The sequence below is a fragment of the Trichoderma virens genome, assembly GCF_000170995.1.
Source record: "Trichoderma virens Gv29-8 chromosome Unknown TRIVIscaffold_3, whole genome shotgun sequence".
NCBI classification, from domain to species: Eukaryota; Fungi; Ascomycota; class Sordariomycetes; order Hypocreales; family Hypocreaceae; genus Trichoderma; species Trichoderma virens.
In genome coordinates this window covers 24,454-49,951 of record NW_014013746.1, presented here as the reverse complement: position 1 = coordinate 49,951, position 25,498 = coordinate 24,454, and the positions used below count along the sequence as shown (strand labels likewise).

Sequence of the window (25,498 nt, the reverse complement as noted above, 5' to 3'; positions counted from 1 at the left end):
CGAGCAGATGGCCTGTGATTGCGCAATGTTGCGTGAAGCCGTGGGACGCCAAATGACGCAGAGGTTGTAATAGAGGTGCGGAGGATGCTCCCATTGGTGAGAGCGGACTTGACGGAGCTGTGTCCGCATTTCTAAGCAGAAACGCCATTTGTTTGTGGAGGATTCAGTGGAGATCCGACCAATGACAGCCTCATGATTGTATAAGGCAGGGGGTCACAGATGCAGGGGTCTCACCTGGCCATCGTACTTCAAACAGAAATGAGTCTAGAGACTGTCTAGGAGCTGGCACCGTGGATGGTGTAATTACTTCCCATGCATTTCTCAGAGCGAATTGGCTTACACTTGCACTGTTGGATGACCGACGGTTGGGCCACAGTGCTCTTACCAAGACATCGCATATCAACATGTACATGGATACTGTTTGGTAATTGTCCTTTAGTAATATACCAAGACTTTGTTGCATACGCGAACCTTTGTCAAGACCACTTTTCACAAATATAAGTATCAAGCATGCCGTCCATGCTTCGTCTCTTCTTCTCTAAGACGAGCAAGGCTTTTGATCGACTAAAACCACCGGTTTCATCACTTTCTCAGCAAGTATTCAGTCAATAGCACCACGAATAGAGCCTTTCCCCCCCACTTATATCAATTAGTATCACAATTCATCTTATATTTCGAACTATCTCACCCTAAATATAACATGGCTTACACGAACGTCGCTCTCGTTGGTGTATGTGGTGATAAATCTTGATATCAATCTTGACATCCATCACTTACTCACAAATATCTAGGCTAGTGGAAGCATCGGTAAGATCATCCTTGAGGGCTTGATCTCTGCCGGCGGATTCATCATTACTGTCATCTCCCGCAAGGATAGTTCTGCTACTTTCCCATCCGGTGTCGCCGTTTTCAAGTCAGATTTCTCAGACAGCGATCTCCAATCTGCTTTCAAGGGCCAGGATGCCGTCATTTCTGCCCTTGGTGCCACTAATTTCGGCAAACAGAAAAAGCTTATCGATGCAGCCATTGATGCAGGAGTCAAGCGTTTTCTACCCTCTGAATTTTCCTCCAGTAGTCAAGATACCGCTGTCCTTCAACTGCTGCCCCTCTTTAGTCAGAAATCAGATATAATCGAGTATCTAAAGACTAAAGAATCCGCTGGCTTTTCCTGGACAGGCGTTGCTACCTCTCTCTTGTTCGACTGGGTAAGCAATAATTCCAAGACTTATGACATTATTTAAAGGAACAAAAGTTGGTTAACGATTTCTTACAGGGTCTGGGCAATGGGTTCCTTGAGTACGATCTTGCTAACAAGATTGCTACTATTTGGGATGATGGTGATAAAAGCTTCACCCTGACAAACGAGAAGGATCTTGGTGCAGCTGTTGCATCGGTGCTGAAGAAGCCCGAGGAGACTTCCAATAAGTATCTCTTCGTCTCTTCCGTTGAAACAACGCAGAACGAGATCCTAGCTGCTCTGGAAGAGGCTACTGGCACTAAATGGGCTGTCAACCGCACTACTACCAAAGAACAGGTTGAGACTGCGCTTAAAAAGCTAGGTGCTGGCGATTTCAGCGGTGCCTTCGCTCTAGTTCGAGCCACCAGCTTCAGCAATACGCCCAATCTCAAATCGAACTATTCTAGAGATGAGGCTTTGTCTAATAATCTTCTGGGATTGCAGCCTGCTAGTGTTGCTGATACTGTCAAGCGTGTCATTATCTAGAAGATGAAACGTTGACTACTGGGGATGGGGGTCATGACTCAAAGCGTCCTCTGAATCTCTCCGTGTGGTACGCAACTAAGCGTTTGAAATGGTACAATGTTTTTTGTAAACATGAAATCTTTTAAGGCTACAGTTGCAAGAGAAAAATTAATAATGACGGAATCTGATTCATTCACCCAGTAGTATGAGAACTTTCTTGGCCTTTGGCACTATTTCAGCGATCCCCTAGTATGTAAATTCTATAAGGCTACCTTCACAGTGTCCTAGCATTTTCTTTCGTTCTATTCCATCTAGCAGATGTCTGCTTTCTTCCAGCTCGAAAACTGTGGAAACTAAGGGTTACGGCATTTACTAAGCGGATTGCTGCCATATGTGGCAGCACAAATGCATATCATTTGGCACTCAGCCCATAGGGATAATAACTTATAATGCAATACGAACTCTGTACTCAAGTTGTATATATACTAGAGATCGATTCTCCATGATCGAGACGATATATTATTTATAGAGTATTGTTCTGGCTCATCAAGCCTTTGATTCCAGTGTCATCATAGTAGCTGTATTATATCCGTGTTTTTGACTAGATTGATTGGACCTCATCAGGGTGCACGAAGAATGCGATGGCAATGATAAAATATCTACAAATTTCATCAGTCAGGGCAGAGCAGCTTGTCAATAGATACATACGTAGCAACCAGAAGTAGGCCTTCAAAATAATTAGTCTCCCCGTCCCGCACTAGATAATTGACCACAAGGGTCGACATCGTTATGACGATGGTCTCGAAGCTATCAAACTGCAGAGACATGTCTTTGCCGATGATCCAGCCGACGACCACGAGAAATGGTGTAACAAACAGCGATATCTGCAACGTGCTCCCCACGATGACTGAGACGGCAAGATTAATGCGATTCGATCTGGACCATTGCACAGTGCCGACGAAACACCCAGCGTTGCCCACGATGGGCACGATAATAAGACCAACGAAACTGCGACTCACGCCTAGTGTTTCGACAAAGCCATCAACACTGTCAACAAGGCAGTCTGAACACTGAGCCACCCCGAGTGTAGCGAGGATAAGCACAATGCAGCTCGATACAGCGTGAAGTTTATTAGCTGGTTCTTCCTCACCCTCTTCCATGAATAATTCTGCATGTGTTATGGATTGGAAGTACAAATATAGCAAGTAAAATGCAAGTAGTACCAGGGATGTGATGCGCGATAGGGTTAGTATATAATCACTTGAGGGGCTGCTGGTGTTACTGGAAGATGAATCGGCTATGTGGAGCGCTGAGGGCATGATGAGGGAGAAGCACGAGATGATCATGAGCGATGTCAAGATGCCGACCACGTCGATATTGATATCAACCGTTCGCTTTCCCAATCCTGAGAGGAGAAAGGTAGTGCCGAGAATCTACCACATCGTTAGCAAGTGAACACAAATAGGACGGTGAAGGATAATTGTAGGCTGTTCTACTAGTAAGATGGATGATAGAATGCTTCCTATCATGCTCGACTGGACAATGGAGATTTCGCCTTCCTTCAGAGCACTAATTCCAACCTATAGGAAATTGTTATTAGAGTCCACTAGACGGATGTATTGGAAACGAATGCATACGATCATCTCTACAGCATTACCAAAAGTGGCATTGATCAATCCTCCAGCCACGGACCCAACAACAGCAGCCAGCTGCTCAGTCGCAAAGGTTAAGATAGAGGCGAGAGGCAGCATAGCAAGAAAGTTGAGCAAGAACACAACAGAAGCAGGCCATCCCCACCCAGGGCCCATGAGGCCAAGAGGCACACAGAAGAGGAGGACATTGGTCCGACTGCACTGGATTGTCGAACTTAGGGTATGTCGAGTTTCGCTGTGGAAGCGAAAATAGAGGTCTCGCAATCGATGTGCTTCTATTTCTGGGTTTCGGCCTGCCGTGAGCATCAGAGAAGTCTCCGTGGCAGGGTTGTCATGAGAAGGCCGTGGAGGGGGAACGTCGGGGGACATGGCAGCCGTCTTGAGCAACACAGCAATTAGGGAGGGGATTTGTTAAGCATCTGTAAGTTGTATAGACGTGTCACCACCATACCTGATAGTAAAAAAAACTTTGATTCCCCATTCCATTCTGGAATACAAGGAGCCCTGAGCATAGGAGTGAGTTTATTGTATTTAGTGGTGTTTAGACCCACAAAACCTTTGTTGCACTGCCTCATTCTCTATCACCTCAAAGCATGAGGATAGTGGACACGGATATTGAATGCCGCTGGTCTAGTATGGCCCATGTCTGCAAGAGACTGGTCAATTAGTGATACATATTACCACATCTAATGCATCCTACCAGGGTTGAGTACATAGTATATCACTATATACTCCATACCACTATCCCATTAGGCGTTAAGACCTTGATCTACTCATGTTGCATATGAGGCTGTGCTCGGCAGTACCGAGCCCCTCGTATATAGAATTTTCCTGGAACAGGTACTTGTACAGAGTATTTACTTAGACCGTTGTCATACATACAACGGGTTGATTCAAGCACTCCTCAGCCAAAACTACCAGGCAACTCCTGGACTGTTTATCGTATCCATGAATCCCCAACCGGCTATCCCCATGATCCGCCGCCGAAGTCATGTAGGGAGAGACTCCTTAATTGAAGATATGGCTCCTGACAACTGCAATGGCTCTTCGGACACAGCCAACCAGTGCGAACCTCAGCATAGACAATCTTCTTACGCCTCAAGCCTTGTTCAAAGCAGCGAGCCGGGTCAATTGAGAGGAAACACCTCTCTGAGGCAATCCGAAACATACCGCGAGCTTGCTAGCATGATCCACGAAAGTCATAATGGGCCGTCTAAGCTATTGCTCCTCATCGTACCAATCGCCATCGTTTCCCGGTTTGCAGGATTGCCTGCGGTGGCTGTTTTTTTGCTCAACATGATAGCTCTAGTGCCGCTTGCAGCATTATCCATCTTCACTGTGTTGGTGCTGACCAGAAATGCGGGTTTCTGGGGAGGCTTTATCAGAACCGTCTTTGGCAATGCTATAGAATTGACTGTACGAAGATGCCCCATCAACTTAGCCTCTTATCCTCTGACAACAATTTCGTTGATAGCTTGGTATCACTGGATTATATCACAGCGAGATCTCGCTCGTCCAACAGATGGTTATAGGCAGCGCGCTTATATACTCACTTTTTGTATGATTGCCAACTGAACACGGCTCTGTTTGGTCATCCTAATACGCGCTATACCACTGACCTACAATATTGCAGGTATTGGGTGGTAGCTTCTTGCGCGCAAGCTATGGAAAGCAAAATGAGCCCTTCAGCAAGACTAAAACTGCTGTGTTGTCATCTCTTGTTCTGGTCTCCTCCTTTTGTCTAGCCATTCCAGCCGCCATGGCCACAGCCGCCGACAAGGAATTCCGGGATGGTCAGAACGTGGGCACCGTCAATGATCCTTCTGAAGACGTGCTCCTACTCTCACGCATGACAGCTACAGTCTTACTCTGCCTCTTCCTCACTTATCTTAACTTCCGTTTCCTCAGTCACGCCCAACTCTTCCCAAAGAATCCCAATGCGGCACAGTTCAATCCAGAAACCCGTATAGAGTCAACATTAGACGGTATTAAATACGCTTCGACTAGGTCACTGGTCTTGAGCTTTAGCTTCATAAGTAGCATCGCCTGTGCAGCTATATGCGCCAGTTCACTAGTGACCAGCATCGACGCCGCAGTCCAAAAGCTGAACATCACTAAGTCATTCATTGGTTTCGTCATCACGCCGCTGGCTGCCAGTCTGGCGAAGTCCGTGGCAATAGTCAAGCATGCTCGGTCCGAGAGGAACCACGAAGATCAGCGGATGAGTCAACTTGACTTTGTTATTCGCTCAGTCATGACCAACATATTGGACACGCTTTTGGTCATCATACCACTACTCATTCTGTTAGGCTGGCTCATGGGAAAGCCCATTGCGCTGGACTTTGGGCTTTTTGAAACTGTTGTCTTCTTAATGGCAATTATCGTCATGACGTATCTGCTGCAGTATGGCAAGACGACGTATTTTGAAGGATGTATGCTCATGGGAACGTAAGTACACTACTTCATGGCTTGTTCACATCTACTCAGAAGTCGTTTGTCTCATATGTCTCTGAAGCCATCAAAGTATGCATAGTTATTAATGGTTGCCTTTGATTAGATATGTCTCTATTGCTGTAGCCTTCTATGTCCGCCCCGAATCGCTCGAAGAGACTTCTACTAGGTAGAATAGAACCGCCGACACCACTTTTAGAAGCATGCCAAGTGTTAATTATAGGGATCAATATAATATGCCACCGAGATGATAACATAGCTAGAATACTTAAAATTAGTTACTCTTAGAAGTCTATACTTTGCACCGGGTATACTTACACAGAAAGGAGCATGGTGCCGTGCAGATAGGTATATTGCCTATCCTGTAACACCTGATTCACAACAGTGATGGCAAATAGTAGCATATATGTCTGTGATGCCTTGAAGTAGAGGTCCATAGCAATGTTCAGGATCCAACCGGTGATGACGAGGACGGGAAGGACAAAAAGCGAAATTTGCAAGATGCTGCCGATTATGACGCTGATAGCATAGTTGATTCTCTTCTTGCGCGATGCAGCTACAACTTGCGTGAGCTCTGGTGCGTTGCTAGCTAGGGGGATAAGGATGAGGGCCACGAAGATTTTGGTGATACCTAATGTATCAGACATGCCGTCCAGATTTTCCATAAAGGAGTATGTGCATCTCCCAATCAGTAAGCCCGATATGACTAGGACGACTGTTGCAATACCAACCTCACGTATTGACGGCAAGTCTTCGTTCCTATATTCGTCAATATCCTGATTCCGTTCAGCAGCTGGAGTTTCAGATATATTTCCATGATCGCTGTGATCATCGTCGTCTTCCTCATTCATAAACAGTGAAGCGTGCGTCTTCAGTTGAAAGTAGAGATATGCAACATAAATTAGGAGCATTGCGACACCGGTACTGCGACTAAAGGACAGTATCTTGCTATCGATGTCGGTCGCCGTGTCAGGGAAAGTCGAGTACAGTGCAGTGGGCAGGACTAAAGCCATTACAGTTATGAGCATTAGTGAGGACATTGAGTCGATAACTGCTGAGTTGGCAAAAATGACGCCAGTGCCCCGGGCTGCTACTATGATGCAGATACCTTGGACCTGGGGACGCATTAGTAGTTTCCATATGGATAGGCAGATTAAACTTGCAAGCAATATGTCTGAGAGAATGCTTCCCAGCATGATGGACTGCGCGACTCTGATCTCATCCCGACTGAGGGCCATTATCCCGACCTGGTTCTAGTCAGCAACTCCACCTTATCCTAACTCTGTATTACAATTGCGAATACTCGGGATACTAACAATCAGCTCAACTGTGTTTCCAAACGAGGCATTCACTAGCCCTCCGACCAAGCCCCCCCATCGGTTTCCAATCGTGTCTGATGCGTTAGAGACGAGAGAAGATAGTGGTATGATAGCAAGGAAGTTGAACGCCGAAACTACCACATCATTCCACGATAGTCTTGCCGCAAAGAAACCTAAAGGCACAAATATGAGGAGAACATTCATGTTGATCAATAAAGACATCAACCCATGCAGGCTGCGACAGCGTGGTATTATAAATACCCATTCGTGAGGTCCATCGGGCGCAGCAGAGTTACTCAATAAGGGTTCGGACATGTTGTGCAGTTTCGCTAGAAAGCTCGCCTATACTGATGACGGCGTTGGGTGTGAGAGTGGTTGATCAAGGATACGTAGGTACATGTGCTGTGGTTTGCAAGTTGTGGTGAACTAGCCCCTTGCTTAAGTTCTCCCGTCACAGATGCTTTGGGATGAAAATTGGCATATATGTGTCAAACCATAAAAAAAAACCACATTGATATGCTTATAGGAGAATGATTCTGTCGAATGATATGTAAACACGGAAAGATCCCCACTCTCAAGGATTAGGAACAATCATCGCGTACCTGTACCAAGGACTAAGGTACTGCCTAATAGTAATGCAGGAGGAGTCAGATTATCATCAATCTACTATGCCAACTCGCTCAAAGGACCTTACGATTGCGGACATAAACATTGACATATCTTCTACTTCACTCCTCAGTTCGTAGTAGGCTACCGAATGGATCTACTTGAGCGCATTGATCCCGCACCTCATCACCGACATCTAGAGCCCAATGGAACCTAAGTATCCTAGGCCTGTAAGAGACAGAAGAGAGGTTTTTTCCCCCATGTGTCCGCTAGCAGCTATCGCAGCTTCGGAAATGACTTGATGCAGCATTTGCTGGCAACAGGGGAACACTGCCACCGCCTCATGCATTAGGCCCGCAGCCGATCATTGGTGTGGAACCAGGGTTCCAAGATGCTAGACACGACACTGGATCATTTCGCAGCAAAGAGACCCTGCCAAGCCAAGCCTGCATTCATGGCGCCAGAGAGCCAAGGCCCTATTACAAGAGTGGCCGTGGGGTTGCTCTGTTTAGGTCATGTAATCTGTAGTAAGGTGATCTCACCTATCTCTCTGCCTCAAAGCCGGTTGTATCCCAATCTCTCCCTTCACCATACTTAGAGTGAGCCACAACTACCGCATCATATCAACCATGCTGCTACAGACCTTATTAGCCCTCTAATGTTGAGTATATATCAATCTCCACGTTAGAAGCCTATGAAATGGCTACCTGAACTTCTTGATCGCATCGTTTGTACTTCTCCCCCACTCAATCGCTCTTACTATGAAGAAAGTTATCGTCCATGAGAATAATGGATGAAGCTTCTTCAGCCACATCAGTTCCGTAGATACCCATTGAGAAGCCCACATCGGCTGTCCTTAGCGCGGGGCCATCATTGGTGCCGTCTCCGTTCACAGCAAATGTTTTTCCAAGCTCCTTGAAGCGTTTAACGAGTAATTTCTTGTCTTCTGGACTAGATCGGGCTAATACCTACAACCGAGGATGTAATTCGTACATCTCTGATGCAGACAACTTCCTAAATTCAGGTCCTTCAATAACGACGCCGGAGTTAGTCAATATGCCACACTTTATTACTCTCCATCCTTCTTAATTCATCAACTTTATCACCCTCATGGGCCCCGCCAAGGTAGTTATCAAATTCACCGCCCCCCCAAATATCCTTGTCGTCTTCATCCTCTTTATCATTATCCTCACCTACTCCTAAATCATCGAAAGAAAATTGCCAAACAAGCCGAAGTTGAGACCCTTCCACATTTCAATTACAAGCCGGAGCCGCCCTCTGTGTATGGATTACTCGCAAAATCAGCTCCTGCTGTAGTTCAATAGAACTACACAGGAAGCTCTTATCAGGCATAAAGAAAAGACATGGAGAGAAACGAATCTCTTCCTCAATTTTCCATTAACTTTCATACTCTTAAGTAAGACTCGGCGGGATAAGATTAATGGACGAAACGAGGAGAGATTTCCGAGGGCAATACCATATAAATGAGGCTACAAGTACTGGGATATTAAGCCGGTTTAGTCATGTGTTGAACCTATAGAAGCAATCTCCATATATGTATTCAATGATTTATGATATATTTGTTTAAGTCAGTGACTGCCATTCAGATACATATGCAGCAACGGTGATGCATTCATTGCTTGGGGGGGGAATACTTTAAGAAACCCTAGGCATGTTCTTATTATATTACAAAATAGCCAGCCAAATCTGCCCAACTTAGTTCCCCATGAATTCAGGTGAGAAATTAAACAATATAGCCCCACTCCAAAATGAAGTAGACATGTGTGCCTACTAAATGGTTCAGATAGGCTAAGAGAAGATAGAAATGGAAAAGAAACCTCTCGAATAATGAGCAACTGAAATAGTAACACATATACAGTCATTTATAGGATACCAATTCGTGGGTGTGACTTGTGTGGTAGCCAAACTACCAATTAGTTTTTCAGGCCAAGTACAGCACCTCTTCTGGAATACTCTCATCGTTTGTGACTTCACCATTCATAATCCCATGCACGTAGCAAATTCCAAGGACTTGATGAAGGCGTTTTTGGCCCGGCCCCAAAACCGCCTCCCGTGTTGTTGCTACCGGTCTGAGAATGAAGGGCATATGACCACCAAACAAACACCACACCTCGTCTCCTACGTTTGTTCCAGGCGGACCGAGGCCTAAGTACCCTGAATCCGTCACAAAAAAGGTCGTATTTAAAGTCAAGCCATTGATCCACTGTTCAACGAGAAAATCGGACTGTGAGTATTGACCCCATTTCGCGTCCTCCGTCGTTTGAAATCTCGGGTCGTGCCGAAGTACAGCCTCTCGGTCCACCTGAGAGAGCCCTTTTGGGTTAAATATGGATTTGGGGGAACTGTGGCAGTAGCCCACGAAAGCTTCGTAGCTCTCGGTACCTTTAGCTCTTGAAGAAATTGCCACTCCTGCAGTCTCTGACATATGCAGGATCATGTCCCAACACAGACATTTCCAGAAGGCTTCAAAATAAGAGCACCCGGAACGATACATCCTCGAGGGGTCTCGATGAAGTTCCGCGAGGAGAAACCAATCGCAATATGCCTTACGTTTCTCATTGGGCTCATCTCCCTGACATATTTTGCCCACTGATGCCACTCTATCGCAACGACGCCCGCGGACTTCGAGGATGCGGTTGTCGGCATGAGGAACTATATGACAGCGATCCGCTTGCTGGATCGAAAAAGCTTTGAACGGCTGTTGGCTCCACTGATAGACGTTGAGCTGATCAGCGAGACCACTGGCTGCAGTCCAGTCCACGCACCATGAGGGAAGGTTGGGACAGGCGTGCTTTTGAAGTGGAAAATGTAGAGGGAGCAGGGATTGAGACCCTGTTGCAGTAAAGATGGCTGCCTGACAGTATATGGCTTCAGTTGTGGTCCTGTAATTAGGGACGATAGGTTGCCCCAACCACGAATTAACTAGACCGAGAATACCATGAACTTTATCCCGGTGATCTGTCGCATGCCGAGCGCGAAATGTAGTCAATGCCTCCCAAAGATCTACATTAGTACCATTGTCATGGCTAGTTCTCATATTCTTTATATTGGTTAGAACGCTCCCTAGCTTTCTGAAACATTTTCTGACTCTGAAGTTGCATCTGGAAAACACTTCCGAACAACAAGGCTCAAACATGTGGCGAGAGAGGTTAGCAAACGCTTCTAGAAGACACGACATGTCGACTGAAATGGGCCCATAAATAAATGTAGCTTTAGGAGGAAGGATAATCTCTTGGACAGTCTGCGGCGTATTTCCATCGGTTAATCCTTACCAACAAGAGCAAAGGATAATATAAAAACGCGCCATGCTAGACACTTACCCAAACTCTGGTCCACCAAGGACTCTCATGGAAAGGCGCAAGAGCATCAGTTATCAGACAACAATAGTCCGAATATGACATGTAATAGGAAAACTCTTCTCCTGTCATGTCTATGAAGAGCGGCTGTTCTGAAAGATGACCACTAGATAATAGCCTGAGATTGGCGAACGCATGAAAGATCTGGTCGATTGAGGTCGAGTCATCTTCATTCAAGCTTGAGCGATCAGAATCGGAATAAAATTCTTTCCAAAACCAGTCTATCGATTCATCGTCATGCTCATCTCCGGACCAATACATCTCCCAGGTGGGCAGCAAGTCTTCTAGCGGCTCGCCTATCCATATAACGGTTTGGTCACACATGGTATAGATGTTTCTCATCAACCTTACCTGTTGAGCGCGCTCATCCAGGTCAGTCTGGTTAATACAAAGAGCATCTATCCATAGGACACGGGTACCATCCTCTCTCCGAAGCCGGCAAAGGGCAGAATAGAGATTGAAGGTAACATCAACTAGATAGCCGTTTACGACAACTGCTCTTCTGTCATTTTCATTCCCCCAAGTGTAGCTGAGTGCTTCGTAACTTGGGGCCTGGACAGACTGAAGAGAGACGCGATGAAGTGTGCATTTCAGCAAGGAAGATCCTGAGCCGCTTTCAAGATGAAGCACGCGTATTTCTTCCTGGGGTGAATTGAGTGAGATGACATCCCTATAGATGACGGATGCCCCGTCTGTTGATCGAATGTCAACTTTCTCTGGTGGGTTCATTATTGGGATAATAGCGCGCATGAATGAGGCGGGGTTCACGTCTATGTAGAACTAAGAGACAGTCTGCTATTTGCAGAGCGAGATAGCGGGGTATGTGCAGGATTTTGTGAGGTAGTGCATGCACTGCCCATTGAGGGAATGAGCCGAAAAAATCGTGGTAATGAAAGGTTGAGATCCTCAGCATACCAGAAGTTTTTAAGTTGGAAACGTTACAATCCCAACTCCTTAGCCGGGCTGAGAAATATACTCGTTCATGGCTAATTGTTATCTCACTGCGTTCATTTTAGTAATAATTATTATCGGAACTCTTAATCCAGCCTTTCGCTTTGCTTATATTGCTAGATTACGCCCCATATTTCACTTTTCTTAAATTGCTACTTAAGTGTAGAGCGCTGTAAATCCTGCCGAAATCTCGGCCGTGGCCAACTGTCCTGGGTGGAAAGTTAATTTCTCTACCTACCTATGCCGCTTGATTCAATGAAGTCTTGATTGTGCAATTGACCATGGCTGGTGGGCATACCGTTGATCGTACGAGATGCTTGAAAACAGGTCCATTAGGCCCACTCGTGATGTACGCCAACGACGGAAGATTAAGAATTTCAAACTGTCGAACATCTGTCAATGGATATTGCTCGTCTCCCCACTGACCAAAGTAGGTCAGCCAGTTCGTTGGGGGGTTGGGTTGGTTTTGTGTTGCCAGCGGAGTGAAACGGTTGTTTTCTTCTGCAGTGCGATGCGGGTTGAAGTCGAAGGTATAGTTGAAGGCATAGGCATTAGCGACTGGATCCCATAGAGTACCCATTGAGGTTTTGTCCTGCAGGAAGTTGGCTGGAATCACTGCCTTTAGAATTGCAGTTAAGTTCAAATGTTCCAACACACTGGAAGGTATACCTGGTATTGACACTGAACTCAGGTTCAATACAGGTAGTGGCGGAAGAGTAAATGGGATGTTATGAGATCCTTTCGTAGCGTAGTTCGCGTGACCGCCGAATGCTGAAAATATGAGCGCCCTCTTCCCGATCTTCTGTAGCGCGCCATATTTGAAGGCTTCTCCACTGCCGCTATGCTGAGACAAATATCTCATATGGGATGCCATTTTGGAATCGGACCATGGAATGCTCCCAGTCACCAACATGGAAGTCCTCGGGAACTCCGGCAACATGTCCACCATTGTTGAAGGCGTAAAAGTAGAAGTAGAACGCATCGACTATTGAAGAGTTTTCTGGATGAACATAAAGAATAATAGCACAAGAGACGGGCGCCTACTGTTTCTCCTCGGCTGTTCGGTTTGACGCCGTGCACCCAAGATGGCTCCCTTGCGATGTCTGTAGTATCCTCCCTGGCGGTGAGAAAGACCGAGGTATTACCAAGCTTGTTAAGTTCGTTCAAGTTATTAAGCGTCAGTGAATGTGCTTCTCCAACTTTGGTGAAGTTGACTTTAGGAATCGTATTTAGTAACCGTCTGCCAATATCGGCTGGGAATAAAACCTCGCCTTGATCGAGCGCGACAATCGGAGCTATGAAAAGTTAATGTTTTGAAAGAAGAAAGGGGAACAGAATTTTAGCTTGAATCAGAGAAAGGCTGCATGCAGAGCGCTTTGCTCACCATATTCAAGGACAAATGCTGGCAGCTTGGGTGCTTCATGACGCAGCAAAGAAGACGAGGCATCCACAGCATGGGCAGCGAAAATTGTGCCGATCAGAACAGTAATGGCTCTCATGTTTATACTTAGTTAGATATTTCCCATAGTGTAAGAGAAGAAACTACTATAGAATATGTCGTATATATACGTAGATGCAAGAGATATCGTTTGCCTGATTCATGTCAGATGAGGTTCGCATGGCGTTAAAGTTCCATCAAGATCGTAATGTTGATTAGTGATCCAAGTTGCTGTGGACGCCTAAAATAGGAACTTGGCCAAATTATTCCAAAAGTAATGTAAGCAACAACGGGCGTGTGTCTGATAGAGCTGACAGTCTCATAGTCCAACTTGCTTTAAGACAGCAAAATTTGTTATGCGGCTAATCCGCAACCCTAGACTAAGACGCTGCTGCGTAATAATCACTTCAAGTAATTCAAGTTCGAGTTAGTTACGGCATTTTTCCATTTGCATGGATAGATCACTCTTTCACAAATACTAATTATTGACTATACTAGTGTGCCACTGCGGCCAATTATTCTCGTAGGCTTCACTCTATTGCAACTGCTTATAGTTTACTCTCGATTAAATCCGGCATTAACTCTATCTACCTACACAGAGGCAACAATCTGACTATGAAGAATTCAGTTATCGTGATCTGCAATCAGGAACCCAGAGAGCGATTAAGCGGGTTATAATCACGCTGTCTAGCAAATATTGTCGAAAGACGGCACAAACATGAACATTTGCTTTTTTTGGGTAACGGTGAATAAGGCCTCCAGAATGTGTCATGGACCCCGAGAGTCCGTGAACTAGAGCGGCTCTTGATTGATAACGTCGCCGGAATTTACTTCTCAAGCCATGGGCACCTATGCAAGTGACCCTGGTGGATGCACCCCAGCTAGGGCCATAGGGAATGCAAAACTCATTGAGTTCATCATTTAAAAGACAGCAGAATGGTAATCATGAGCGGGGTGGTTGGAATTGTTGTGGATCAACGGGATATGGCCATGGCCGTTACTTCAGACGGAACAAATTTAAGGAGGGGGACTAACCTCTGCCGAAGCATAGTCTTACCGGTGGCTGCTTCCTCTCCGAGGAACCGGAGCCGAAAGGGTTTGTGTCTGCAGGTGTAAGCAATCAAGCTTAGCAATTTTACTGGGATAATATGGAGCGAACGCCAATATCGGGCACTACCACTTCGAACAAGATGAGAAGAAATGACCATTTAGACGGAAGGCAATAGCGATGCGTACAAAGTGGTAAACATCAAGGGGGGAACAGTTAAATATCCTTCATAGCATTCTATAACAGCTAAGTGCTATAGCAACAGGCCTTAATATAGGAATTCAATATGAGTAAAGCTGTGAAAGTTGAAATGCCAATTTAGAAAGTGGTTGTAGCATCAGGCCCTAGCCCTGTGAAGCCCTTATAATATAATCTATTGGCAGATGGCGCGTTTAACTGAGCCCAATCTGTACTAAGCCAGTGTGACTGATTAGGGTCAAGGTCCATGAAAGAGTACGTGTATATGTCGTCGAAACCCATATCCAGCATGTTAATAGGGAAGTTCTCCGCTGTAGTGTTATTCAAGTTGGTAGAATTTGCCATTGATATAGACATATTTCCCATGGCTTTATCAAGAGATTTCGCATTCTCTATCTGCCATAAACCAGTATTGTTTTGAAGATATGACACTATGCCTGGTGTAGTCACAAGCTGAACCTGGTCGTTTAGTGCTAATTGTCGAGCATCCCAGGACTGAAGTATCATTCTAGATACCATTTGGTAGAAAGGGCTTTTTGCATTTTCTTGAAACAGGAGGCGAGCCGTATAATTCTCGTCGATTTTTGACCAAGCCTGCGCCGCAATACTGCTTATAGGACGTCGTTTCAGGTCTTGCAAAAGCTGTATATATGCAGTAAATGGGAAATGGTACATTTGAATCAGCCAGAGAAAGCCTTTGACGATGGACGAGGTCATGATGTTACTATCACAAGTGATCATGTCCACTGCCATCAGGCCTAGAGCGTCACGCTGGGAGTCTCCAACTGGGCCATTCAGCAGTGAAAGCCGCTCTATGATGCGATATCTGGCGATGTAACCCCGTGCGGTCCATAAGGTCATAAACTGTAGCGGGTTCTCTGCATCGCAAAACTGGAGATATTTTTCTTCCAACTCTTTTTCGAAGGCGTCAACCTCACCGCCATCCATGTTGGACTTGGTGCTAGCAGTCTTCGTTGCAGCGTTCATGGCCGGGTTGGTAAAGTTAAGATAGAAAGAGGAGTGTCTAATGAAATCTGCAATCACGCCACGGACGACGACAAAAATGGAGTCGCTGATCCTCGTTTGAGTTCTGGGTATCTCTCTCAGTCCGGTTCGGAGCTCAGACTCATTGACATTGAGAGGAATGCGGCAGTCCCACATAGGAGTCAGCGCCGTCTTTTTAGTGTCAATCAATTCGCAAATGCGGGTGTCGAATAGAACTAAAGCCCACCATAGACGTCGACGCATCTCGGCCTCGACAATGTCACACTTGGCTAAGTTCGATTCATTATCAAGCCCCATGCGCTGTGCTGTGCGTAGTGCAATTCCAAGCATGGATGAGACAGAGCGAGGATCCATCTTTGGTCTTATCGAGAGCTGAAAATCGGTCAGAATTTGCACAATGACGGGAGACAAGATCCTACCAGATGGAGAAACAGAGCAGTTAAACAATTCCGATCGTCTGTCCGTAGAAAGCGAGCATTGAGAAGGGCTTCTTGAGAGCCACGATGATATTGCTGGAGAAGAATACTTCTTGTTGTGCTAAACAGATTAATACACTCTTCATTTGTCAAACTTACTACTGCCATGCTGTAGATACTAAACATGAGAGCTTCAAAGTTCGGTTCAATGTTCGACACGTTGCCCGCTGCTTCTATGATGCGACTCTGGAGGCTGGGAGCATGTACGACTTGCAGGAGAGGATTGACATTTTCAATATAGAGGTGGCAAAGCCTGAAGATTTGGACGGCATTTGGATGCAGCGAGGACAGGTCAACAGGCTCCTGCCGTGCACAAAAAGAAGTTGATCATTTTCGTGATATATCAGATCCCACGTATTTTTAACGGGGTTATCACGCAAATCCTCGTACGATGTATCACTCTCATTATCTCGGTATTATTCTCATGAGCGATCATATGGGATTGATTGGTTGAAGGGGCCACGTACGCTTCGGCTCACGGCTTGCCAATAGTCTCTGACAATGGTAAATACCAAATAGTTGTTAGTGTATCTGTTATATGACCAATTTGAGCAAAGCATACTTCGCCTCGTAAACTGTTTCCGAATCTGCTCTTGCTGCGGGGCTCGGACTATCCACACGCTCATTCCCCTGATATAAGTAATCTGCATCCTCCACAACTGGAGAATCATTCCCCGAAATTTTATATTTGCGCAAGTGATCGAATTTGATATTGTTTGCCTGAAGCAGGCTCTCGTAAATGCGCAGCTGATCCACCAAGTCTGGCGGCGGGATTTTGCGTCGTCTTCGGCGCGGGGCTAACGTGGCTGGCTCGCAATGCGATTGAGTTTTGATGCAATTATTGCAAGGGAACTTTCAATTGCACTTAATCTTGCGCTGATGACAAAGTACACACGCAAGGATGCGCTGCGACTTCACGGGCTGTTGGGAGAATGGAGGGTCATTAAGTGGCGCACCTGGACTTGCATCCGTGGACGGTGTCTCTCCATCCAGCTTCGGCTTCGCTTTCTCCATATCTCCAGCCTGTCGATCAACCGATAGTCTGTTAAAAATGGAACAATTAAAGCTTCAATGTCCGATTTATCGAGCCTGACCTGTGATTTGTCCGTCAGAGGCCGCAAACTTCACAACCGGACGATGTGAAGAGTCCGTGAGTTTGAGCAGATTGCTGCGCGTTAATTGCAATGACAGTCATGTGATTTCCGGACATTCTGTAACATCCGAAATTATTTCGGTCCCGAACTTACACGGTTCGTCAAAGCAGCTGAGAGCTTGTGTCTAGGTCGTCATCAACAATAGGCAATATTCACCAGAGTATAAGTATGATGGAGGGTTTCGAGTCTGCACACATCGAGACATTTTCAACGTCAAGGAGCCTCGGAATTAATCTATTTTCGCTTTAATTGGGCCAACTCGGACATCTTTGAGCTTTAATTCTATATTCGCACCGCAGAGAAACAACTCTTAGCTTATAAAATGGCCTCTCGTCCTCTTGCATCTTGTTGCTTTAAGGGCTTCAAGCATGAGTAAGTACATCACACTGCCCATCACAACAGCTATATTAGCACATACACTTGCAGTAGGGTCTTGCCAACTGTTTCTTTTACAAGCTATATTAACAGTAGATGAGTTAAACACACATCTCAGCCCACCTGCAAATTATGTTTCCTTTGCAACTCCTCCTGTTCTGTGTTAAGAGTCATACTATCTTGGCCTAGTGGAGCGTCATCCACAGCGGAGTGCTCGCCGTCCACTTCCTTTATCGGGACTCTAAAACTTCGTATGCTAACTATTTTGTCTTTTTTAGTGGCGAGACTACCGGAAAGTCCTTCAAAATTGGCAACTACGATGCTTATCTCGCAACCCCTAAGGACAACCATAACCATCAAGGCACCGGTATTTTATATCTTAGTGATGTCTTTGGCATCTGGACCAATTCGCAGCTTATGGCTGATCAATATGCGGCAAATGGCTACACAACTTTGATTATCGACATTCTCAACGGCGACGGGTTGACGGAGATCCCGGGCCATAACTTTGACTGGATGAAATGGTTGATGGGCGGCTTCCGAGATGAATCCACCCCTCATACGAATGAATACGTGGATCCCGCCGTCGAAGAAGCTATCAAATACATGAGAAATGAGCTGAACATTACTGCAATCGGCGCAGTTGGCTATTGCTTTGGAGCAAAGGTAACCTGAGAGCTTATTTCATGATACTTGATTTCTGTTCTCAAGACCGGCAGATATCTTGCCCCTTATTTAAAGCATCCCCTACGCACAAACGTCCGTTTCGAAAGATATTAAGAGCGTCACATTAACACAGTTATGTAGTATGTTGCTCGTCACTCTGGTGCCGAAAAAATCAACGTCGGCTATATGGCCCACCCTTCCAACGTCGATGACGATGAGATCAAAGGCTTTCAGGGTCCTCTTTCCATAGCAGCTGCTGAGTATGACGACCTTTTCCCACCAGAGCTGCGCTACAAGACGGAGAATCTTCTCAAGACGAAAGGCTTTCCTTACCAGATGAATCTATTCTCTGGTGTCTCACATGGCTTTGGTGTTCGTGGTGACTTGAGCAACCCGGTTTTCAAGTGGTCTAAGGAGCAAGCTTTCGTCCAAGCCATCGCTTGGTTTGACCAGTATCTTATCGGCGCTGGAAAGAGCAGCTCGTGAGGTTTTACAAGCAGGGTTATAAATCAGTTACTGATAACTAAAATTAAGATTAATCTTCATCATAACTCAACTATCATACTTGCGATAATAGGCCTTTTAGGTAGATAAAAAAAATTTTTTAAAAAAAAACTCACTATAACTCTTTAAATAGCTTAAATAGCTAGTCGTTAACACACTATCAGTACGGAAATTAAGTACTAATATATCACGACCGAACCTTGATGGTCTTGGCAATGGGCCTATAGGAGAAGCAGATTTGGGTTATTTTTGGATGATCTGACCAATCAGAAGAAATTCAAGTGCAGTTGACACGACTTACAACGACCGAGCTCTGCTAAGTCGACACGACATAACGCAACGACGACCAGATTAACTGGATATATAAGGTTACTTTACTATGCTTATTAAATAGGTTAAATAGCTAGTTACTAATGTAGCAATAAGACTAGATTCGGTTGCTACTTTACTGGCTAATAAGATTGCTTATCTACCGACCTAACTGCCTGCTAATATAAAGCAGTGCTGCCAGTTTGTGCACCCTAAACAGCCAACACATTACTACTAATAAAATGAAACTCGGCCTAGCGATCTGTCGCAACTCCGGGATATATGCTTAGATTTTGATTTTTTTAATTAAATATGTTTTATTTTATTTCTCAAGCCTGCTAGTTATGTCTCACCCATGTCATGGAAGGATACAAACAGCTAATTCAAAAACGGCAATCCATCTCTCTGCTTATTTCCACAGCTTGTATCCTCTTGTGCGATGTCCATGAGTGGATTGCCTAGAATGGGCCAACAGTTGAGTGCCCACCTGAGACTCAGTTAGACTTGTTCTTAGGCTTCTTGGCTCCTGTCTTCTTTCCAGCGGCTTCCTTAGCGGCGATCTGGGCCTCAGTGTGATGAGGATCGCGTCGGTTAACCCATGACCCGAATTCATCATCCTCAGGAACTACATCAGCCTCGCGGGCATGGTTCTTGCCGTTCTTCTTAGCTCCGGTCTTCTTTCCAGCTGCTTCCTTAGCGGCAATCTGAGCCTCGGTGTGATGGGGCTCGCGCTTGTCAACCCATGATCCAAACTCATCATCTTCAGGAACATCAGCTTCCCGAGTCTGGTGCTTCTTTCCTCCTTTTTTAGCAGCAGCCTCCTTAGCAGCAATCTGGGCCTCGGTGTGATGAGGTTCGCGCTTATCGACCCATGACCCGAACTCATCATCCTCGGGAACCACATCAGCCTCTCGAGCCTGGTGCTTCTTCCCTCCTTTCTTGGCAGCAGCTTCTTTAGCGGCAATCTGCGCCTCGGTGTGATGAGGCTCGCGCTTGTCAACCCATGATCCAAACTCATCATCTTCGGGAACGTCCCGAGCCTGGTGCTTCTTTCCTCCTTTCTGGGCGGCAGCCTTCTCCTTAGCGGCGATCTGCGCCTCGGTGTGGTGGGGTTCGCGCTTTTCAGCGTCCCGGGCTTGATGCTTCTTCCCTCCTTTCTTAGCAGCGGCCTGCTCCTTGGCGGCGATCTGGGCCTCAGTGTGATGAGGTTCGCGCTTGTCGACCCATGATCCAAACTCATCATCTTCGGGAACATCAGCCTCCCGGGCTTGATGCTTCTTTCCTCCTTTTTTGGCAGCAGCCTCCTTAGCGGCGATTTGGGCCTCGGTGTGGTGGCGAGCTTCAAGGCCCGTCATAATGGAGCGTACGAATTTGGTAGCTAGAGCTGCACCGGAACCCTAGTTGATCTAATTAGGTTGACTCATATCTATTATCTGTATAAATTCACTCACAACATATCGCCGCTCCATATCTGTTGACCCAGGAATAGAGAGGCCGGTAGTGATGGGGGCCAAGCCCAGGAGGCCAAAAACGAAGGCATTGGTAACTGAAACGGGACGCATGGTGAATGAGAGTCGAAAGTTTATTATTGAAAGAAAATGTAAAACAAAAAGGCGAATACACAAAAGAGAGACCGGCCGGCAGTCAGAAGAAGCGTGAAAAGAAAGAAGAATGAGAAGATGGATGCGAACCAAAAAAAAACCCAGGAAGGACGTGAAATACAGAGCCGCTTTTATAAGGCTTGGAGGATACCAGACTGTCAGTGGAGATATTCCGGAATAGGCGATTCGCTCCGCAATACATACAGGAACGTTGTTCGGGGGCCTCATCAGAAACTTCATTGAAACGAGGAAATCCATTCGCTATTTTGCCAAAAATCCAAAAGCGAGCGTCAATTGAAACAGCCGATCAGTCTCTTACCGAGGCTACTAGAGTGATCTAGGCCATGGGAGTGTTTTGACGATACTCCAGTTTTGGGGTTGTGGTTATTTAGGCGCTACTGCTAGGAAGTTACAGACGTGCATCACAACAAGCGATGAAACGGTCGTGATTCCAAACGGCCGCAAAAACATCGCCGATATTTCCGATAGCGGTTTGGAAACTGGTTGATCTTTTGTTTTAACATCTACTAGTTGTCCAATTTTGAGACAAACCGTATTGTTGTTCCTCGTTTATGACCCTGGTAAATATTCAGGTCTGTTTCATGAAGGTCTTGTCCCCAGCGCGGCTGAGCAGCCTCCTAAACTTAATGACCAGCTCTCTTCACATTTCTTCTCTCATCTAAGAAAATTTTTCAAATTTTGTGTCTTACGCCAAAAATATATATTTTTTAAACCGAAAACTTCATGCAATTTCATCCATCTCAATCTCATATACACCACCATGGCTTTCGAGTATCGACCTCTGGAAGTGTCTTTGCCTGGCGAGAAACCCAGCCGTCCGTCGTCCGACTCTAATTCAACCTTGCGAGCGATTGATGATTTAGACTATCTGTCGCGCGATTCAGAACTATACTACAAGGCTTCCCTTCGTGAATCAGCATCTGGGTGGATCAGATCAAAATGGCTCTTGGCTGTTCATGCAGTTTTGCTTCTTACCTCGTGCGGAATGCTGGTTAGCACATTAATATTGCGATCATCAACCCTATATCACGTTCGGCAGACTTCAGCCTGGTGTAAGTAGTGCATATTAATATCGTACGGTAAAATGAGATGACTAACAGCAAACACAGCACCCGCAGATATCTCTGTGCAATACGACCAAGTGAGATACAACATCACATCGAAGGGCAATCCCTTCGTCGGCGCTGGACCAGAAGTTGACAGAGTATGGAGGGAGATTTCTTACGACAGTAAGTATGCGACCTATCTGCTACGTATAGTCGACTCTAACAACCGCATGAAAGTGGGCGATCAATGGATATCACAGTCTGACATCTCGAAGTTGGATATGCCAGAGACCTCCCTTAAGGTCAATCATCCTACCACCGGAGAGGAAGGGTATAGAGTTGGCATGGAAGTCTTTCACCACTTGCACTGCCTGAACCTTTTGAGAAGGGTTACCTATAGGGAATACTACGAACCTCTTGGTGGAGAGTTCAGTCATGGTCCAGAAGTCCTTCAAGCACACACAGGTATGCACATCCTTATTATTTCACGGGTAAGCCTGGCTTACATGCGTCTAGATCACTGCATCGAGGTGCTCCGTCAAAACATTCAGTGTAACGCAGACATTGGTCTTTTCACTTTCTATATGATTCCAGGCGACCCACTCGCTTGGCCCGAACTGAATTCGAAACACGTTTGTCGGAATTTCGAGGGGGTGCGCAAGTGGGCGCTAGATCACTCTGTTGGAAATATGGAGGTGTTGGAGCACTAAATGCAGTGTCTTCCCTTGTCCGCGTTGTGTAAAATACATGTAGTCTTGAACCTTTATAGCAATACCCTTTTCCTAGTCCCGAGGGTGCACATGTTATCCTAGATACCTTTATCCTTGATCTTTTCCAGATTAAATCTTGTGTGTTAAATGTTTCTGATTTGCGTTTGGATATAATTCATTGATTTACACGCTATATTTGGCCGAAGGTTTTGAAATGTTTTCTTGCTTGAATTTGCTTCACCAATACGATAACTTTTCCATTAAAAAAAGGGTGAATGGGGGGTCCACCCCCCTTAGAAATGCTCTTGTATGATGATACGCCTCATTTCGTGTCTCCTTCTCGAAATTTGGAGTTTTATACGTTTTGTTATACTAAGTAAATGCATGTAGGGTAGCAATTGGTACTTTGGCGTTTTGCATTTCGCTACCGCTGTTGTATAGATGAAAAGTGGTTCAAATCAACGGGCTGGATAATCTGTAGACTAACCGCTGGTGTTGCACGCACGGGGCTCTATTAGAGCCTATTAGGCGCCGAGTCAGCTGAAGCAGAACCACTCTGTACTTCCTATACGAGGAGAGTGTCTCATTAGCCCCTTGCCGCTGGCGGCTCGTTATCGTGTGTCTTTGTCACGTCGCTCTAAGCTCGCTTGCGCCTTAACGGCGTCATAGCCTGTTCGAACTGGCAATACCTAGTGGACTATCCGTGTTGCTAGGGAAAGAAATCCCGAGTCTGTAATTCCGCGGGGGGGGAGGCCTTATTTGTGGGCCTCGACAGCCCTGACACAACGCGAGTAGCAGCATTTCGCCGACTCCTAGTTCGCCTAGCCACCCAAACACTAGTCGCGCACTTAGTAGTATGGCCAATGTTAATGATTCGCATAGATAATTGCTACTAGGAGAGAATTTGTTTCATAGTATAGTTCTTTGGGAGAGGATTCTCATCGCATCAAACAGTGAAAGTTTCGATTGTGAGTTGGGATAGGAGGCAGTGACTGTTGAACTATTTGAAACTCGCCTTCGAGTGGACGATTTTCTCCCCCTTCTCAAGTTCTCTTGACGTCTTTCAAGATCACCACCGACCTTCTATCTCCTGCTGGTACAGGGAGAAGCAATTCCTTCTTTGTTATTCAATTCTTGCGCTGGCGTTTCATTTTCACATTCTTCTTATTTACATAAACTATTAATTTATTGAATCAATATGGCGTTCACTGGGAGGTACATCAAACTCGAAGGAAATGGCCACTTCCACGATGGCGAAGACGTTGATCTGGAAGATAATGCATCAGATACAACCAAAACCTCATCAACCGCCGAGATCTTTGACAAGGCGGAGTTTCTTCCCCTGCGAGGTGATGCAAATGTATCAGCATCTTCCCTAACACAGAGACTGAAGAAACGAGTCAAAGCCTCTTCCAACTTCTGGACATGGTTGCGATGGGGTGTGATTGTTGGGTTGCAGACAATTCTGATATTATTGCTCTCTTTGAAGCAAAATGGTAACACAGAACCAAGCAACGATCTTGGTGGCCAATTTGTCGAGACTGGTAGTGACATTAATGGCCTGTACAAGACGGGTGAGTAACACTTATCTTACCTTCACCATCTGGATCTTCAACGCCTAACTATTAGATAGTATCACATACGTACACGTTTCTCAAGCCTGAAGAGGATAAATTTATTCCGAACATGACCTCGAATGATAATCGAATGGAGATCCGGAAAAATTGGGACATGCTGATGCCACGTATGCAACTAGTTTCCTGCTGTTAATCTTACAAGAGAGTTGCTGATAATTGCTGTAGTTGGGAGCGGGAGCGTGCTTATCCCTGACTATTTGGACCATCCCTTGCTTGGGAAACCCATTACCGACGACCCCATTCGTTCCGGACCGTTATTTGAGGCATCATGGACACATGCGCTACACTGTGTGAGTTGACATCACAACCACCTGTCACTGCTAGTAGTTTCTCAAAAGCTAACAATATTTAGTTATACTACAGCGTGGATAGCTATCACCAGCTGATACTGAATGGGCCTAGTGAGGATGATAACCCAAGACATGCAGCCCATTGTTTCGAGTATCTTCGAAACAGCATTCTATGCAATCTCGACATGACTCTAGAAGGATCCATGTCGACGCCAGATGATAAAGAAAGGGGACAGCCTCATGTTTGCCGCAATCGGGAAGAAGCTATCGCTTGGATTGAGGCCCGGAGGATGGATGATGCACAGGACATCGTCGGTCCCTGATAAGAATTTTTCTAATAATCCGCGTAATACCATATGAATTTGAACCATGATTATCTCTTCTAGCTCTCATATTTTCGGTCTGAGTCCTTTCAATATGAGGAATAATTTGCCAATGGATGGTCCTATAGTTCACTCTTTACGGGAGCAAGGAACATGACGTCGTAGCTTCTACATTAGATGGCTGCCATCGTGGAAATATTTCCAACCTGCACCTCCACCTTGACCACCCAGCTTGGAACAGCGTTCTGGGCGTCAATGGGGCCAACCACGGCACAGTTGGGCGAACGAATGATACTGTATGGGTGTGTCGAGCAGTTTCACAACGAAGATGATGTCTACTGTGCGGGCGCCGGATTCGGCGGTTATTATTGCGCTCGGTGAGACGCAAACAAATATCGTGTCCGGCTACAACAAGTTTGTAGAAGCCAAGTCGGGACAGGGCTGCGACCTCTTTATCACGGCCCACAGCACCTCCACGTCTCGGCTGAACAATGGAACACCGTCATGGGGCCTAAGGGTGAAAACTGCAGAAGCATGCTATGGGCGAATGAGCAATATATCTTTACAGCTCATTGATCGATACCCTGAACACGGAATTACGGACATTGCGGTGTTTGCGGTACGTTGCGGTATCCGATT

The 25,498-nt window shown here is 45.8% G+C and overlaps 12 protein-coding genes across 12 annotated transcripts; 5 read left to right on the top strand and 7 right to left on the bottom strand.

Moving 5' to 3' along the window:
- Positions 1–700: 700 nt before the first annotated feature.
- Positions 701–1,723, top strand: TRIVIDRAFT_32141 (uncharacterized protein; the record flags this gene model as incomplete). Its single annotated transcript, XM_014103826.1, has 3 exons — positions 701–730; positions 792–1,205; positions 1,274–1,723. The coding sequence occupies 3 exons, from the start codon at positions 701–703 to the stop codon at positions 1,721–1,723; spliced, it is 894 nt and encodes a 297-aa protein (XP_013959301.1).
- Positions 1,724–2,134: 411 nt separating this feature from the next.
- On the bottom strand, positions 2,135–3,690 carry TRIVIDRAFT_84930 (uncharacterized protein; the record flags this gene model as incomplete). Its single annotated transcript, XM_014104619.1, has 4 exons — positions 2,135–2,361; positions 2,411–3,135; positions 3,199–3,282; positions 3,340–3,690. 4 exons carry the CDS (start codon positions 3,658–3,660, stop codon positions 2,304–2,306), a joined length of 1,188 nt encoding a protein of 395 aa, XP_013960094.1.
- Positions 3,691–4,374: 684 nt separating this feature from the next.
- On the top strand, positions 4,375–6,093 carry TRIVIDRAFT_229481 (uncharacterized protein; the record flags this gene model as incomplete). Its single annotated transcript, XM_014104628.1, has 4 exons — positions 4,375–4,770; positions 4,829–4,912; positions 4,988–5,802; positions 5,912–6,093. 4 exons carry the CDS (start codon positions 4,375–4,377, stop codon positions 5,976–5,978), a joined length of 1,362 nt encoding a protein of 453 aa, XP_013960103.1.
- Positions 6,094–6,119: 26 nt separating this feature from the next.
- On the bottom strand, positions 6,120–7,328 carry TRIVIDRAFT_188970 (uncharacterized protein; the record flags this gene model as incomplete). The annotated part of the gene is made up of 4 exons (XM_014103825.1): positions 6,120–6,511; positions 6,542–6,920; positions 6,969–7,052; positions 7,122–7,328. 4 exons carry the CDS (start codon positions 7,326–7,328, stop codon positions 6,120–6,122), a joined length of 1,062 nt encoding a protein of 353 aa, XP_013959300.1.
- A 1,148-nt stretch (positions 7,329–8,476) lies between these two features.
- TRIVIDRAFT_32822 (uncharacterized protein) lies at positions 8,477–8,698 on the bottom strand (the record flags this gene model as incomplete). The annotated part of the gene is made up of 1 exon (XM_014103824.1): positions 8,477–8,698. A coding segment is annotated over one exon (222 nt), but the record flags the coding sequence as incomplete, so codon positions are not given.
- A 974-nt stretch (positions 8,699–9,672) lies between these two features.
- TRIVIDRAFT_143449 (uncharacterized protein) lies at positions 9,673–11,836 on the bottom strand (the record flags this gene model as incomplete). Its single annotated transcript, XM_014103823.1, has 5 exons — positions 9,673–9,954; positions 10,159–10,992; positions 11,072–11,093; positions 11,151–11,285; positions 11,367–11,836. 5 exons carry the CDS (start codon positions 11,834–11,836, stop codon positions 9,673–9,675), a joined length of 1,743 nt encoding a protein of 580 aa, XP_013959298.1.
- A 378-nt stretch (positions 11,837–12,214) lies between these two features.
- TRIVIDRAFT_218870 (uncharacterized protein) lies at positions 12,215–13,557 on the bottom strand (the record flags this gene model as incomplete). Its single annotated transcript, XM_014103822.1, has 4 exons — positions 12,215–12,262; positions 12,357–13,043; positions 13,103–13,353; positions 13,443–13,557. The coding sequence occupies 4 exons, from the start codon at positions 13,555–13,557 to the stop codon at positions 12,215–12,217; spliced, it is 1,101 nt and encodes a 366-aa protein (XP_013959297.1).
- Positions 13,558–14,549: 992 nt separating this feature from the next.
- On the bottom strand, positions 14,550–17,212 carry TRIVIDRAFT_188968 (uncharacterized protein; the record flags this gene model as incomplete). The annotated part of the gene is made up of 5 exons (XM_014103821.1): positions 14,550–14,600; positions 14,935–16,119; positions 16,167–16,476; positions 16,786–17,075; positions 17,180–17,212. The coding sequence occupies 5 exons, from the start codon at positions 17,210–17,212 to the stop codon at positions 14,550–14,552; spliced, it is 1,869 nt and encodes a 622-aa protein (XP_013959296.1).
- Positions 17,213–17,699: 487 nt separating this feature from the next.
- On the top strand, positions 17,700–18,904 carry TRIVIDRAFT_54657 (uncharacterized protein; the record flags this gene model as incomplete). The annotated part of the gene is made up of 3 exons (XM_014103820.1): positions 17,700–17,749; positions 18,031–18,418; positions 18,560–18,904. 3 exons carry the CDS (start codon positions 17,700–17,702, stop codon positions 18,902–18,904), a joined length of 783 nt encoding a protein of 260 aa, XP_013959295.1.
- An 821-nt stretch (positions 18,905–19,725) lies between these two features.
- Positions 19,726–20,793, bottom strand: TRIVIDRAFT_31802 (uncharacterized protein; the record flags this gene model as incomplete). Its single annotated transcript, XM_014103819.1, has 2 exons — positions 19,726–20,628; positions 20,683–20,793. The coding sequence occupies 2 exons, from the start codon at positions 20,791–20,793 to the stop codon at positions 19,726–19,728; spliced, it is 1,014 nt and encodes a 337-aa protein (XP_013959294.1).
- A 1,045-nt stretch (positions 20,794–21,838) lies between these two features.
- Positions 21,839–22,609, top strand: TRIVIDRAFT_144910 (uncharacterized protein; the record flags this gene model as incomplete). Its single annotated transcript, XM_014103818.1, has 4 exons — positions 21,839–21,905; positions 21,963–22,082; positions 22,137–22,364; positions 22,416–22,609. The coding sequence occupies 4 exons, from the start codon at positions 21,839–21,841 to the stop codon at positions 22,607–22,609; spliced, it is 609 nt and encodes a 202-aa protein (XP_013959293.1).
- Positions 22,610–23,864: 1,255 nt separating this feature from the next.
- Positions 23,865–24,859, top strand: TRIVIDRAFT_129925 (uncharacterized protein; the record flags this gene model as incomplete). The annotated part of the gene is made up of 4 exons (XM_014103817.2): positions 23,865–24,183; positions 24,243–24,353; positions 24,412–24,536; positions 24,599–24,859. Coding segments are annotated over 4 exons (816 nt in total), but the record flags the coding sequence as incomplete, so codon positions are not given.
- Between the last annotated feature and the right edge of the window lie 639 nt (positions 24,860–25,498).